Consider the following 15,975-nt stretch of genomic DNA (forward strand, 5'->3'; position numbering starts at 1 on the left):
GGGGTCACACTTCCCCAGAAGGAACAGATACGCAGTCTGGGAGTGCTTCTGAATCCAAACCTCTCCCTGTTCTCAGGTTGAGGCAGTGGCCAAAGGTGCTTTGTATCGGCTTTGGTTGATACACCAGCTGAGTCCACTGCTTGAGATAAATGACCTCAGAACAGTAGTACATCTGCTGGTAACCTCCAGACTTGTCTACTGCAATGTGCTCTCTGTGGGGCTGTCTTTGTACGTAATCCAGAAACTGCAGCTGGTACAGAAGCGACAGCCAGGTTGATCTCTGGGTCATCTTGAAGAGACCGTATTATTCCTATATTAAAAGAACTGCATTGGCTACCAATAGATTTCTGGGGGAAATAAAAGGTGCTGGTAATAACTTATAAAGCCCTAAGTGGCTTAGGCCCAGGATATTTAAGAGAACATTTTCTTCACCATCAGCCCCATCACCCATTGAGATCATCTAGAGAGGTTCATCTGTTGTTGTCTCCAGCTCATCTGGTGGCTACACAGGGACGTGCCTTCTTGGTTGCTGCCCCAAGACTCTGGAATGCGCTTCCTGCTGAAATAAGAGCCTCCCATCTCTACAACATTTTAAAAGTTTCTAAAGACATATTTATTCACCCAAGCATTTTAACTAGACTTGTGGTTTTAGATTGTTTTACCGGCGTTTTACTGTAAACTGCCCAGAGATGGACATTTGGGGCAGTGTACAAATATAATAAATACAGAAATCGTACTAACCTAATTCATAAGAGGTGTCGCAAGTATTAACATGCTAATGTGTGTGAAGTATTTTCAGTACTTTGAAGAGCTTATATAAGTTGACTGGTGTTAATTTGGATATCTGCAAAAGCCTTAATCTGCCATTCTGTAATTTGTGGCCTCTAGTGCTGTTCAGTTACACCAACAGGAATGTTGTATTTATCTCTGATAGAGAGCTGATACTGACAAGCAGTTTACTATATATGCTACCATTTTATCTGCACCTAATATGTTGTAAAATGTCCCTTACCTCTTGGAAGGATGTTTTGATGAACAAAATTACTCTAGGATAAGCCCTCCTGCCCTGCAACCATCTAAATTTAAGCCATATCACCATAAAATACTTCGTCATCTGTCTCAATTGGTAAGGAATTTTTTACCACACATCAGGTGCAGATGTATAGTAAAGATTTGATAAATGATACATATGACCAAGCCATACCAGGGTAGTTTGATCAGATGTATCAGGCTTTTAACTGAAATCAAATTAATGTGTATTTATCTATTATGATTTTTAATTTTTTATGAATTTTAAATGTTATGTTTTAATTCGGTACACCATCTAGAGATTTTGATGTTAGGCATTATATAAATCCAATAAATAAAAATAAAGGTATGGTTCCAGGTTGTACTACTTTTGTGCCTGGAGAAGAGCAAAGAAAAAGAAAGTGCAGTGTATACTTTATAATTCCTAGGTCAATGTGCTTGTTATGATGAATACAAAAACATATCTGCCCGACTTCGCAAAATCAATATTTTGATATTTGTAGAAATGAGAACCTTAATTCCTTAACTTAACAGGAGTTCCAGTAAATTGCAAATCTGCAATTGTTTTGCAGATATTTCAGCTTCATTTATATTTATTTATTTACAAATAGTCAGGTAAGCATAGACTTGGAATCTCCGAAATATGCAGATATGACACTGGTGCTCTAGAGTGCATTATGCAGACAAATGCCGTGCGGGCAGTTGAAATTTATTTCCATTTTATTTATTTAGTGAGTTGCCTGAGAGAGAAGAAGGGGAAGGGGAAGAAACTCCAATTTTCAGTCACTGGGGGCCACCACAAAGGTATGTTGATAAATGTTTCAGTATTTCTTCTGCCTTGGAAATATTTGAGGCCCTTGGGCAGGATGTGTACACTTGTTTTCATTTTTCATCTGTTGTCCAAGATGGTTTCCTTGAGCATTTATTTTATACCATTCTAGAATAGCATTAAAGTGATTGTGATCCTTCGGCTTTGCTACATACTGCAGAGACAGTTAGTGCACAGCAGAGGTCTTTCTGCAAAGGTTTAGCTATATTGGTTTGTTGATTTTCGAAGCTTCATTACAAGTGAATTGTTTTGTCACCTATGAGTTTCTGCACACAGGATCTGCTTTTTGCTTGTACTACATGCACTCTTCTTTATTGCTAGCTACTGCTCTTAATTAGGGCAACTTCACACACTATATTTTTTTAGGCTAAAATGTGTTTAAATTATGCTCATCAGGGAGACACAATTTGCAGTTGTTTCCTGTAGAGTATGCGCTTGGTGGTGAACTTGAGCTTATGTCTCAGTGATGTAAGAAATGCTTGTGTAGAATAGATGCAGGCCCAGAAATGCTTAAAGCAGCTTTAGATTTAGGGGCTACAAGGCAGAGGTGATGTGCATGTATGTACTCAGTTCATAGCATATGTTCACTGGAATAATTTTGTCAGCCAAACCCTCGTATTTCACGGAGTTTAGAAAGCTCAGAGGGCTTGATGGGGAAGGGGAGCTAGTGAAAAAGAAATGGAAATGGAAAAATAACCATATTCACAAGGTTCTGTCACATGCACATCTAGGTTCTGTCGCATGACACTTAGGTATCAAAAAGAGATGTATAACTTTCATAGTTCACTTGCCCTTCAATATGTATTGATGATCCACAAAAGGAAGTTTGTCTGTCAGCTGATAGGAGTACACTTCATCTGAATTTTGAAATACATTCTAGGTAGCTGGATGCTGCATGCAGCTGGTGCAAAACTACTTTTTTGTACCTGTGTGCTTCAGGTGTACTAACTGGAGCTTCTAAGCACATTAATTACAACCTTTTAGGAAACGCAGGCAACCTGCAATCTATGCTTCAATGCAAGACTTGGGATGAAAACATGGGCAACTCTGTTATTTGTATAAGAACAGAGACTCTTTATATGTCTATTGATTAATTGCATGGATATCTCTTGAACTATCACCCTACAACAAGTGAATTGACTGCTGTCACCTGGCTTTCGTAATATACGTTGGATTGGTGGTATAGAGCCATCTAATGTACCTTCATATATTGAGCTTTTGGAAGCATGAAGTCTGAGAATACCCAGATTTGCATGTTTCATCCAAAGTGGGAAAATAAAAGTGTTGAATTGTATTTCTACAATTCCTGCTAGGCTACATGTTGCTTCTCATTGTAAAATGATTATGTTACACATTATAAAGACCAATCTGTTTTGCTTAGCATTAAGATCACAGATTTTAACAAAAGTTATGTCAGAAGCTCTGCATATTTAAAATACTATTTTGCATTGTACAGTGTTGAAATTTTTAGAGACCCTCACATACCTCTCGGCATCAGTATTGTTGGTGGCCAAACAGTTATAAAGCGCCTGAAGAATGGAGAAGAACTCAAAGGTATCTTTGTCAAGCAAGTCTTGGAAGACAGCCCAGCAGGAAGAACAAAAGCTCTCAAAACTGGTGATAAAATACTTGAGGTAAGTTCAGACAAACGTTCTTATGTTAAAGAGAATGTAGCTGTCTTTGCCTGACTAGCTGCATGGAATTAAGCATTAAATGTACCATATTTTGAAGAGCAAACCACATCTGTTTTAGAATGAAGCATTCCGAAACTGATTTCAGCTTCTGATAATTTTGAAAACAAGACATGTAAATAAGCTGGTCATCCTGTATTCACATATAATGTTGACATTTAAAGGGTGGATTGGTGAGTGTCCCCTGTGGAGGGATGTGTGTGCTCTTTATGTGAGGACAGCAAATGCATTTATTTGTTGAGAGAAGATGGATGAACTCAATTTAGATGTTTAATTAATGTGTAAATTCAGGACACAGAACTTACTTATGCTTTCTAGGCTCATGCTTCTTTATTTGTGCAGACCATTAATAGCTGAGGCATGTGTATCCCAAATACAAGGTGTGTCCCAAATACTTGGCTGGGTGCCCTGGATCTCTTGCCTGCTTGCAAACACTCCCCCCACCCGCCCACTGCCATCAAGCCACCGTTATCTTCCCTTCATGTAATTGTAATAGAAAAGAGAATAGACAGAGCTTGTCTCTATTTCCTCTTCTGCTCTCTGTTTCTTCCCTTTCCATTTACACGCAAAGGGGAAGGGAAGGCATTTGCACTGCAGTTTAGCTTTTTTGGCTTGTGTAGCCCTCAGCCTCTTGCCCAGCAACATCCGGGCTACTGAGCTCAATGGAGGGGTTGATGACCCAGGAACAGAAAAAGCTGCCATATTGAGTCAATTATTTGGCCCATCTCAGTATTGTCTATACTGACTGGCAGCGACTCTCCAAGGTTTGAGGCAGGAATCTCTCCCAGACCTACCTGGTGATGCCAGGGAATGAACAGGGACCTTCCACTGAGCTGTGGTCCTTTCCCCCTAAGGGGAATATCTTATGTGCTTACATGTAGTCTCCAATCCAAATGGAAACTAAGGTGGACTCAGTAAATTCATGCTCGCTACCAGAAGACCAGCTCTCCTTTCTGTGAAAGAAGAGGAAGAGCTGGATACCCTTTCAAAACAAAGTGCTATTGACCTCCACCGCCAACTCTGATTAAAAAAAAATTGCACAGCTGCAAAGCTGCCACAAAAAAGAGGAAAACCCAGATAAGTTGAATAGTGAAATACTAATGCCCAATGAACTCTGACTCCCCAAATTTTACATGGTGGTAAGGCCACCATAAGAAGTGACTGCAAAGGAATGGAAATTTGAAAGTAAAGCCAGTGCTGTGGTCCAGGAACCCAGTTCTAATAGGGCACTTGCAATGCCTCTCACCAAAATGTGCCAGATATAACCCAGATTTCTGGTGATTTAATAGCTTCAAAAACTGGAAGAGAGTGTTGAATTCCTTCAGAGAGCATGAAAAGGTTTTATTATTAGAATGGGGGGAGGCTGAGCGCCTGAGCCAGTCCTGTAGACCTAGGACTCAGATCTTTAAGTACCTAGCAATGCCTTTGGTCAAAGGATCATCAGGTCCAGTCTGTTGCATCAAGGGAGGTTCCTCCACAATGTGTGTGTGCACACACACTTAACCCAGAACATCCTTATGGAACAAGACCTTGTGTTGTTAGCAGAAATGAGCTGTAAACAAATACCGTAACAAAGCAGCTACAGAACAGGTAGCTCCAGTTAATTTGAACAGGTGAGTCAAATTTTACCAAATATTTGTCCAGGAAATCTGTTTCCTACATATTACCCCTGCTAACTTGGCAAAGAGACACCTTTTAACATGGTGATTCCCTTTATTTAGCAAGGGGAGAGTAACTGGCCCTATCCACACCTAGCACAGTACCTACAGTGACTCTTGCTGGTGTTTATTTGGAAATATGAATGCATTTCTTTTGTCACGGACTAGATATTGTGCTGTTGCTATTGAGAACATGCTTCTTGTTAAATACAGGGAAAGGGTCTTGTTGACATTTTTCAAGTGCAGAACTTCACTGGTTGAGAACTTCTGCAAACTTGTATTGTGAAATGTGCAGAATATTTTAAACAATAAGTAATTTGTTCTGCAGGTGTCTGGAACAGACCTACAAAATGCTACTCATGAAGAAGCAGTGGAAGCCATTAAAAATGCAGGCAACCCCATTGTTTTTGTTGTTCAGAGTTTGTCTGTTCTTCCAAGGGTGAGTTATCTGGCTTCCCAGTCCAGCTATGGATGTAACCTGTTGTTTGGTAATACATTTACTGTATTTTTAAAAATGTGGTCCTTCAAATATTATTTCTTAACTAGGTTTTTTAAGCCCGTTAAAATAACGGGTGCTAGTAGACCGCTATTGCGTTCTCTGGCCCTCCTCCTCCCGGCACCCACCTGGGCCATGCCCGGAATCCCTGCCGCTCCTCCATGGCTTGCCTGGTTGGGCTTGAGCTTCCGCACCTTTCCTTCTAAAAATTTTAACTCTTTAAAAAAATTTTTTTAATGAAATGCCGGCTCTGCTTTAAATAAAGTTCTCAGCACAATCAGCCAGGAGGGAGCCTTAAGTTGTCCTCTCAAAAGGTGTGGTCCCTTTGCTTGCACTTGAGCTCAGCAATACAGGTGGGTTGTCAATAGAATCTGTGACAGCTGTAATAATAACAACCACCCAGGGAAAGCCAGGCTGAGCTATGGGGATGGGAAGGAGAGCGGCAGAGAGTGGCAGGCAGTTCCTGATACCTCAGGGAAAGGAAGGACGGGATCATTCCTCAACAGGATTTGAAACTGATCAACTCTGGAGTCCAGCCATCCAGAGCAGCCAGCCAACTCAGCTAAGTCTCTGTGGCTGTCAGCTTAACTCTGCTGCTGGTTCCTGTTAAATAGGACACAGACTCGGAGAGGAGCTGCCTGTGAGCCTGTTTGCTGGGAGTCGAGGCAGCAGGGGAAGAAAGCAGAAAGAAGGTGGACTTGGCCAGAGCCCAGGCGGGGAAGCAGAGCATCCCCAGTTAAGCGCTCCTGCGTTGCCCTGATGAAGAGGAGAGGAAGGCTCTCCAAAGGGCGCTTCGAGGAGGGCACTGGGGGAAAGCAAGAAGACGGAGCGAGGTGGTGGGATCCCTGCGCTCTGGCAGGCACAAAGGAGCTCGAGGCTTTTCCCATTGCAAGGAAGTATCAGGAGAGATTGCAACTCAATCTTGGGTGTTTTTTGGAGCCAGAGGGGGGCTGATCTTTTCGCAAATATTCTCAGTTTCTTTCATCTCAACCCCCTCGTGCCAGATTATCTCTCTTTCCACAGCTTTCGCAAACCCGAACCAAATCCTCTCACCTTTCTGTGCTGTGTGAATGTAAGAGCCTCTGGGAGGATTTGATTGCCCATCAAAATAAATGAATGAGGGGCGGGAAGAGGAGTGGTGGACGTGGACTGAGCTTCGGGCATATTATATACATCGAAAAATAAAGCCAAAAGGGAGACAGAACATTTTTCAGGAGCAGGCGCGGGGTGGGGAGAAGCAGCGGCGGCGAGAGAGATGTGGGTAGGGGGAGAGAAAAGTCCGATTCTAGAAAGAAATCTCGCCCATTGGAGCCCAAAGTGGGTGGGTGGGTTGCAAAACTGTCCCCTGAATGAACCCGAAAGAGCAGAAGGAGAAGCTGTGAATGATGTACCTCAGAAACAGTGATCCTTCCTCCTGCATTCCTTGCCTGCTTTCCTCAGCCGACTTCCCCCGCCGCCTCCTTCCCCTGCCTGGCTTCGGCGGCAGCCGCTTCTTGTCGGCCTGCCTCTTCTCCTTCTCTCGGAGAGAATTAGCTGTGTTGGCCGCTAATGGGACCGGGGCCAGCCATCCCCCGCCTCCGCCACGCTGCCGGGCCAGGCCGCCCCCACCAGCGGGCTCAGTCTCCCCGCCGCGGCCGCTGCCGCAGCTGCCAGCAGAACCAGTTCTTCCGCCACGGCCGCTAGCGGAGCCAGTCCTTCTGGCCACTAGTGGGCCCGGGCCCAGCCTTCCCCTCGCCTCCGTCTCCGCCGCCTCACATCTGCAGCCAGGCCGCCCTGGTTGGCCGGGCCCGAGAAAGACATGGGCAGGGACACGGGATCACACTCAAGGGCTTTATTATAGAGGATGCAAAAGCTACGTGCTATATTGAATTAGTGGACTTCTGAGCCTAGGTCCTTGAATCAAAAGCTTCAAGACAAATAACATCATCATAATTCAATAAAATGCATCACCTGGATTATAATATCCCCATACCTTTTTTCTTCTGGCAACTAAATGGTAACTCAAATAAAAATGTTCTGAGCCAACCCTAGGTGGGTCACCAAGAGAAGAGGGTTCCATAGCTATGGGGTGTCCTCACGAATAACTGCTTTTGTGACCTCTGAGCACGTAAGCTGTAGTCAGGAGGCTGATCTCGTTCACTCTTAAATAGATCAAGATGCCAATTAGCAACCCTGTATAATGTCTGCTAAATATTGACATCAGTTAATAATAATTTATCTGCACCTCCCAAAACACAGTTTTTATTAAGACTATTTTATAAAGAAGCATAGTTTTCCAATATATTTGTCATTTTTTCTTGGACTTTGATTATGATAGCAAAATGTTGCTATAACATTTTGGGAAGCACCATACTACAACAGGCATTGGCCGAAAGGTAAATTTTTTTAGTAAGAACAAAGCAGTGTACAATGACCTAGGGATGGAGCAAGAATGTGCACTTGCATTTTAAATAGTATGCTTGAAATTAGGACTGAATAATTGGCAGTAACAAGACAGAATGTGTGCATAGAATGAACAGCATCTAGGCAAAGACTCAACCCTATGAGGGAAGAAGTGGGGGAGCAGTATGTTGCAGAGGCAAGGGGGGAATCAGTGGAAAATGCTCCCCTCCATGCGCACGTGGAAACGGGCTGCTCCTGCACGGCTTTGTCTGTATGCTGCCCCGGGTATCTTAGACGTACTATTCTAAAAAATATTTCTGTGTTCTGCAGATGGTTTCCATCGTGAACGCCAAGAAAAATAAGGGGCATAAGGAACAGGACCCACCAGCACAAGCTGAAAAGGTAGGACAGCTGTTCTCTTTCTTTATAAAACTGGGTTTATGGAGCAGTATATAGTAGGGCAGGTGCTTTTCATTTGAAAACATGAGAAGAACTCAAAAAGAAAAATATCGATAATATTTAGCATTATTTCAGTAGAGTGTGCTGGTATTTTTGGAAAGACAAAACCTGTTTTACAATTGTACTTGCTGTTTACGATGTCAAGTGAAAAAAACAATAGAAGCAACAAGTCAGTAGCTGCTTAATTAAAGGGGAAGAAAAGTAGGTTTGTGCTCATACTTGAGCAATTTGGAAATAATGCCATTTGTTGATAAATTGGAGGTGGGGATTAGAGACTAATCAATCAATTTATTCCTTTAACTCAGTGATTCTCAAACTTGGGTCCTCAGGTGTTATTGGACTTCAACTCCCATAATCCCCAACCAAAGGCCACTGAGGCTGGGGATTATGGGAGTTGAAGTCCAATAACACCTGAGGACCCAAGTTTGAGAATCCCTGCTTTAACTGAATTTCCTGGCTAAACAAAAAAAGAAGTGTAGGTTGACTTGTAGGTTTGAGGGATTTTAGGCATTTAATTTAACCAGTGTGAATAAGTGTATATGTTTGGCTGCAATTCCTACATTTGTCTGGAATCTTATAGGCATGTTTCTCAGTGAAAATTGGGAAAGCTGTATTGGATTCCAGCAGTATAACTGGTGCTCAAGGTATTTTTGTTTGGATTTATAAATTGTTGCTTCTGACCTGGAATGAGTAATACAAGTGCAAAAAAGAAAGTGTGTGAGTGCAAAACAAAGTACAGCTCAATTTCGTTAAATTGATATTTAACATAATTGACACTTTTTAACACTGACATTTCCCTGATCTTTGCCAGATGTGCTCTTACCCCCTAACCATGAGATGCTGGCCTGTAGCCTCCTAGGTCCAGGGGGGCCTCCTGCAGCCACTCTGCCACTGGACCCGCGCCCGCCCTGCTCCAGTGCGGTGGATGGGGTATGGTGGTTGCAGTTGCAGGGATGGGGGGGGAGCAAAGAGGGGAGAGTTCCCCCTCTTACGGTCCGGGATGGCAGGTAGTGACCTTCCAGCTCCACTCCCTTTTCCCAAGTTTCTGGATGGGCCTCTCTGCTTCCTCCACGTGGAGGAAGGCTGGAAACTGCCTGCACAGCAAAGAGGCAAGAGGCCGTCCATTCACTTGGGAGGAGGGAGCAGAGCTTGAAGGAGGTCGCCACCTCCCATCCCAGACGGTAACAGGGGGAACTCTACACTCTTCGCCCCTCTCCTTTCAACTGCCACCACTGCATTCCATCCCACCCTCCCCCGCCGGTAAAGATCTTGGTAAAGGGGAACTCGCCCCCCCTCCCTACAGCTAGTGCCACTACCATGCGGTGGTAGTGGTTTTTTTCACACTGCAAAAGAGGGGACTTTCTCCTCCCTACCTTATGGGGATGGGGGGGCCTCCTGGGTGTACCATTGTTCTTTGCCACCTTAATCTTGAGCAAAAGGTCAGCACAAGCACCATAAACAATCATGAAATATGTTCTGGCTTGGATTCTGAGTGTACTGTGAAAGAATTCTATAACTGAGGGTGGGAGGAACCACTGGCAGTGCCTCTCTTTGCCCTCACTGTCTTAGTTTGACATGCAGATGTGTTATCGCTGAGAGATAGTCATGGAACATATAGGAAGAGGAAGTATCCAAAGTATATTTGGCTTAAGCCAGGGCTGATCGAGTTTGGCCTTTCTGCAGATGTTGGCCCACAACTTCCATTATCCTTGACTATTGGCCACTGTGACTGGGGATTATGGGAGATGTAGTTCAAAAACAGCTGGAGGGCCGAAATTGAGCAGCCCTGACTTAAGCTGATTAGTTAACGAAACATGGCACTGCTTGCCAAGTGCACACCTTCCATCATCTGCAAATAGAGACATGCTAGTAAACCACCAATTTTCGTACCAAGGACCTTGCAATGGCAAATAGCAGCTGGAGGGGCAGGGCGTGTGTTTCACCAGGAAAGCAGTACAGAGGGGATGTATTTAAACATATCTTTCCCAGTGCCATGGTCCCAATCAAATGGGACCACAACACCGGCATGCTTTTTACATGGAGAGAGATTTGATTGGAGATTCCATCACAGATCTCTATAGTCTTGTCCGGTTTGGTGCACAGGTAATGGGGTACATCAGCATAGGGACCCCCCTCCAGACACCGATACACTTTCCTGCCAACTTTACCATCCAGCAGGCCTTAGCTTGAGCTCTTTTTCACCTACATAACTTCTTCAAACAAGAATTATGACTCCACAGTATCAAAGGTTTGTTTAAATTGCTTTTGATCCTATTGCAAACAGCTGCAATGTTGTTTTCTTTGACATAGTATGTCAGAGAACACAACATTTTCTCTGAAACTTTGCATCTGTAGAGGCACATATTCAAAACCTGGAGTTTCTATTTCGGAAGGGCAAATCAGTTATTTGTGCTTGGGCTTCAGTAGCCCCTCTGAATTCAAAGAGTTTATTTGACAAGAAGCTGGATCTCTTATGATGAAGGAAGCAAGGAAGACATTTCCTTATTCTTTGTGTTCTTGATTCTCATTTCCGCAGCAAGCAGCAAAGCAACTGTCCATGAGTTAATGGATGCCTGATTATGGTAGGCCAGTCATTTGAGATGTGGTTGATGTAAAGAGGCATTTTTACTTCAGCACCATCATGGGAAGAGTTCGTGAATCATTTCAGATGAGGCACAGAAATGTCTTTCCCAACAGACTGAGGACCAATTTGGATTATAGGTCTGCTGACCTGTCCTAAACATGTGGGGGAACACCATGGGCACACACATCTCCCCACTTCCAACTAGCAAGCTATCTTGTCGTTGCCTAATACTGCATGTTTAGGGGCAGCTGAAATGAACCACCCCCTGAACCATCATCTGGGAGCAAAATGACACACTGGGTGAATGTGGGGGAGACATGCACACCTGTGCTGCTCCTGCACATGTTATGGGTGGGCTCTTCCCAGAATGGCACTGAACTGCAATCCTGCCTTTCTTACATCAGTCATTTCCTCTTGGCCTATTTTATTCTTTCTTTCTTTCTTTCTTTCTTTCTTTCTTTCTTTCTTTCTTTCTTTCTTTCTATACCTCCTTTCCAAAAATGGCTCAGGGCGGTTTACACAGGGAAACAACAAATAAATTAGATGGATCCCTGTACCCAAAGGGCTCACAATCTAAAAAGAAACATCAGATAGACACCAGCAACAGTCACTGGAGGTACTGTGCTGGGGGTGGATAGGGCCAGTTACACTCCCCCTGCTAACTAAAGAGAATCACCACGTTAAAAGGTGCCTCTTTGCCAAGTTAGCAGGGGTTATGCTGAGATGAGGGCACGGGAAATAGAAAATGTCTGCCTCCTCACAAAAATGGAACATGCTTCTCACAGAAGCCTTTGAATACAGAAACTACTGATACCTCAGCAGCCATAGTTGTTTTGCCTTTTAATTTTTCTGAAATGGAAGCTCCCATGTTTTGCGCATGTGTGTCTATAAAGCTAACAGAAGAGAAATATGTATTTATTTATAATATTTCTATACTGCCTGCTACGTTCATCTCTAGGCGGTGTACAAATTTAAAATATTTAAAAGTTACAAATTAATACATAATAAAAACAATAGATATGAAAACAAGTTTTAAAATTATTAAAATTAATTCTTATTTAAAGCCTGCAAAAACTTAAGACAAGGAGGCAAATGAGATAAGCCAAGTTGGGCAAGGGTCAAGAGAACAGGTTGTAGGACGCACAGTCCGAAGCAGTTTGTTCACTTCCTCGAGAGTCACAAACTGACAATGATCCAGTCTAACCCCATGAGAGGAGTTGCTGGACATCCCCACAATAAATTCTGCAGTAACTGTGGAATACAGCTCGGCCCAAATCTGATAGATTTTATCCACAAAGAAGTCATTAAAAATGTCACAGCGAGTGACTGATGCTTCAAAATTTAAATTCAAGGGAGAGGCGGTACATACTATACAGTGTATTAAGTCAGAATACAGTGAAGATACAGTGTATTCAGGCAGAAACTTGTACTCTGGATATTGCAGGTATTAGGCTGTTAAAGGATGTTTCTGTGCCTCACATGAAATGATCCAGGCACTCTTTTTCACAGTGACTTTGGACCAAACACCATATTTTTCACACATTGGCTCTTAGAACCTCACAAGGTTTTTTTCTTTGAAAAAACCTGTGGACAGGACAATAAGATCCGGGCTTTGATGCAAGGGAGAGTTTTTATCCCTTTACTGTCATGTCCCATTCCCCAATTTAATTTGCATCCCAACAGCTGTGACTTTTACTTGAAGCTTGCATATTTTATTTTATTTATTTATTTAACTTATATACTGCCCAAACTTTCATCTCTGAATGGTTAACAATGACATAAAAACAATTAAAACAAATATAAAAGGTTAAAACAGTTTTAACAGTTTTAAAACAGCATAAAATTAAAACCTACAAATTTAAAAAGCTGAAAAAGCTTGGGTGAAGACATGGGTCTTCAGATTTTTTTAAAAAAATAGTCAGAGATTGGGAGGATCGTATCTCAGCAGGGAGCGCATTCCACAATCTCAGGGCAGCAATCAAGAAGGCCTGTCTCTGTGTGGCCACCAGACGAGCTGGCGGTAACTGGAGATGGACCTCCTCAAGTGACTTCAATGGGTGGTGGGGCACATAATGAAGAAGACATTCTCTTAAATACCCAGGGCCTAAGCCATTTAGGGCTTTATAAGTTATAACTAGCGCTTTGTATTCTGCCCGGAAACCTATTGGCAGCCAGTGTAGCTCCATCAACAAGGGAGTAATGTGGTCTCTCCAAGATGACCCGGAGACCAACCTGGCCGCCGCATTCTGAACCAACTGAAGTTTCTGGACTACGTACAAAGGCAGCCCCACGTAGAGCGCATTACAGAAGTCCAGTCTGGAGGTTACCAACAAATGTACCACTGTTTTGAGGTCATTGATCTCGAGAAATTGACGCAGCTGACGTATCAGCCGAAGCTGATAGAAAGCACCCCTGGCCACCGCCTCAACCTGAGAAACCAGGGAGAGTTGTGGATTCAGAAGTACTCCCAGACTAAAAACCTGTTCCTTTTGTTGAAGTGTGACCCAAAAAGGACAGGTAGGTAGGTCTATGGAGTTCTGACCCTGCACAATAAGTACCTCCGTCTTATCTGGATTAAACTTCAGTTTATTCTCCCTCATCCAGCCCATTACTGCTTCCAGGCAGGCATTCAGGGAGGATATGCCATCTCCTGAAGAAGCTGACATGGTGAAATAGATCTGGGTGTCATCAGCATACTGATAACATCCCGCTCCAAATTCCCTGGGTGTTATTTCTTTCTTTCTTTTTCTTTTTCATTTATATGTCACCCACTTACAAATGGCTCAGGACTGTTCACAATAAAAAGAAAACCATTTAAAATATTAATGTAAACATTAAAAAACCATTTAAAATAAACACAAAGCTAATTTTAAAACCATTAAAACCACTTAATTATTATCAAAAGCCAAGCTGGAAAGATGGGTCTTCATGACTCTCTTCCAGGGATGATAAACCTCTTATATCCACAAGCAGCGCATTCCACAGCCTATGGGTGACCACTAAGAAGGCCCGATCCCAAGTTGCCACCAGATAACCGATCCTGATATCTTAATGAGCAGTGGGGATCTTGCAGAAAAAGGTGCTCTCTCAGGTAACCCAAGCCTAAGCCGTTCAGGGCTTTAAAGCTAATAACAAGCAGCTTTGTGGCAAACAGCTGCTTCAGCAGGGTTTCTCAGCCAGAAAACAGCATGGGGAGAAAGGGTTCACTTCCCTCGTCCCACACACATTTCTTGGTTTGTTTGTTTTTTAAAGATATTGGGAATCCCATGCACAAGATTCAATCCAAAGGTGGCTCATTGCCAGTCACTGCTTGAGACAAGCTGCAATGTGCTGCCTTGCTTCCCTTGCTGGCCCCGCCGCCTAGTGAGCACGGTGCTGATGTCTTGCCCTCTCCTTTGCCAATCCAGCGACTAGCACCGACACTTCCTGTCTGCGTGCACTGTGTGTCACTGATTGGTGTATCAGGCAGCATACATGCATCTGGTTTCACTAGCTTCTCATTTCCACTAGGGATTATTTATTATTATTATTTTTCATTTTATATCCCGCTCTTCCTCCAAGGAGCCCAGAGCGGTGTACTACATACTTAGGTTTCTCCTCACAACAACCCTGTGAAGTAGGTTAGGCTGAGAGATGCGTGACTGGCCCAGAGTCACCCAGCTAGTTTCATGGCTGAATGGGGATTTGAACTCGGGTCTCCCCGGTCCTAGTCCGGCACTCTAACCACTACACCACGCTGGGATGTGCCACTGCATCAAAGATTCGAAACGCGATTCGCAGCACAGCCCCAGTACCTTTAAAAGGGAGGAGAGCAGATCCATACCTGCTCTATTGCTGCTCGGCACAGCTTCCTGTTCAGGCAGCAAGAGCCCCCCACCCCCAGCTGCCATTATTATTATTATTGTTGTTGTTGTTGTTGTTGTTTTTAATAAAACTTTTATACCACCCTTCCAACAGGCTCAGGGCGGTTTACATTAAAACACCATTAACATCAGTTAATAATTAAAACAAAAATTCAAAAGCATAAAACAATGATTAACAATTAAAAACATCGTAAAACAGCAATTAAATAATCAGAACAATTTAAAAACAAGTTTTTAAAAGCTGAGAAATATTATTAATTTTTCTAATATTAAGCACATAGCACGCTGACGGCGCTCCCCCGGCTAGCCTCGCATGATGCCAGCACGCATATGGCCTCTGCTTATGCACAGTGACTGCGTGTGCCACCAGTGTGTGAGGGCAGCTGTGGGGAGCACCGCCGGTGCACTCTGGCAGCTGTGGGTTGCACCTCCTGAACAGGAAACTGCGGCGAGTGGCAGATGAGCAGGTATGGACCTGCTCTCCTCCCTTTTAAAGGTACCGGGGTTGTGCTGCGAATCGCTACTCAAATTGCCATTCATGTACGTTCCTAGTTTCTGTCGCACTCTCCCTTCCAGCTGAAAGCTCATCTGCTTTTAGTGCAGGAGGGGAAAGACAGCAGGGGAATCATGAGCCGGGCGTTGATGCTGGCATAGCAGTGATGGTAATAGCAGCCAGCAATGCCTTCAGCTTTGCTGGTCCCAGAGGTGTAGCTATAGGAGAGGGGGCCTGTGTTCACCCCTGTTGCTGGCAGCCCCTCAGGAGCTGGGGGCCCGGGTTCTTTGAACCCATTCACTCAATTATAGCTACACCCCAGCTGGTCCCTCCCTACTCTTGCCACTTCTGCATCAGCAGCTGGTTCATGCTGTCCTGTCTGTCCTTCCTAGCACCAAAAGCAGTGCTGGAAGGGAGAGTATAGCGGCAGCGAGAGACAGGGCCAGCAGAACCAGATGCATGCACACTGCCTGATATGGCAAGTAGCAGTA

General features: G+C 43.7%; 1 protein-coding gene across 12 annotated transcripts in view; it reads left to right on the top strand.

Moving 5' to 3' along the window:
• PATJ (PATJ crumbs cell polarity complex component) overlaps window positions 1-15,975 on the top strand; it is a 260,848-nt gene that overhangs the window by 101,179 nt on the left and 143,694 nt on the right. For all 12 annotated transcript variants that reach the window (XM_053243239.1, XM_053243238.1, XM_053243236.1 and 9 more), the window contains 4 exons: window positions 1,762-1,833; window positions 3,315-3,492; window positions 5,536-5,646; window positions 8,416-8,487. In XM_053243239.1, coding sequence (XP_053099214.1) covers window positions 1,762-1,833; window positions 3,315-3,492; window positions 5,536-5,646; window positions 8,416-8,487 — 433 coding nt within the window. The remainder of the gene's footprint in view (window positions 1-1,761; window positions 1,834-3,314; window positions 3,493-5,535; window positions 5,647-8,415; window positions 8,488-15,975) is intronic.

Source organism: Hemicordylus capensis, chromosome 4 (assembly GCF_027244095.1).
Source record: "Hemicordylus capensis ecotype Gifberg chromosome 4, rHemCap1.1.pri, whole genome shotgun sequence".
In the NCBI taxonomy this organism is placed as follows: domain Eukaryota; kingdom Metazoa; phylum Chordata; class Lepidosauria; order Squamata; family Cordylidae; genus Hemicordylus; species Hemicordylus capensis.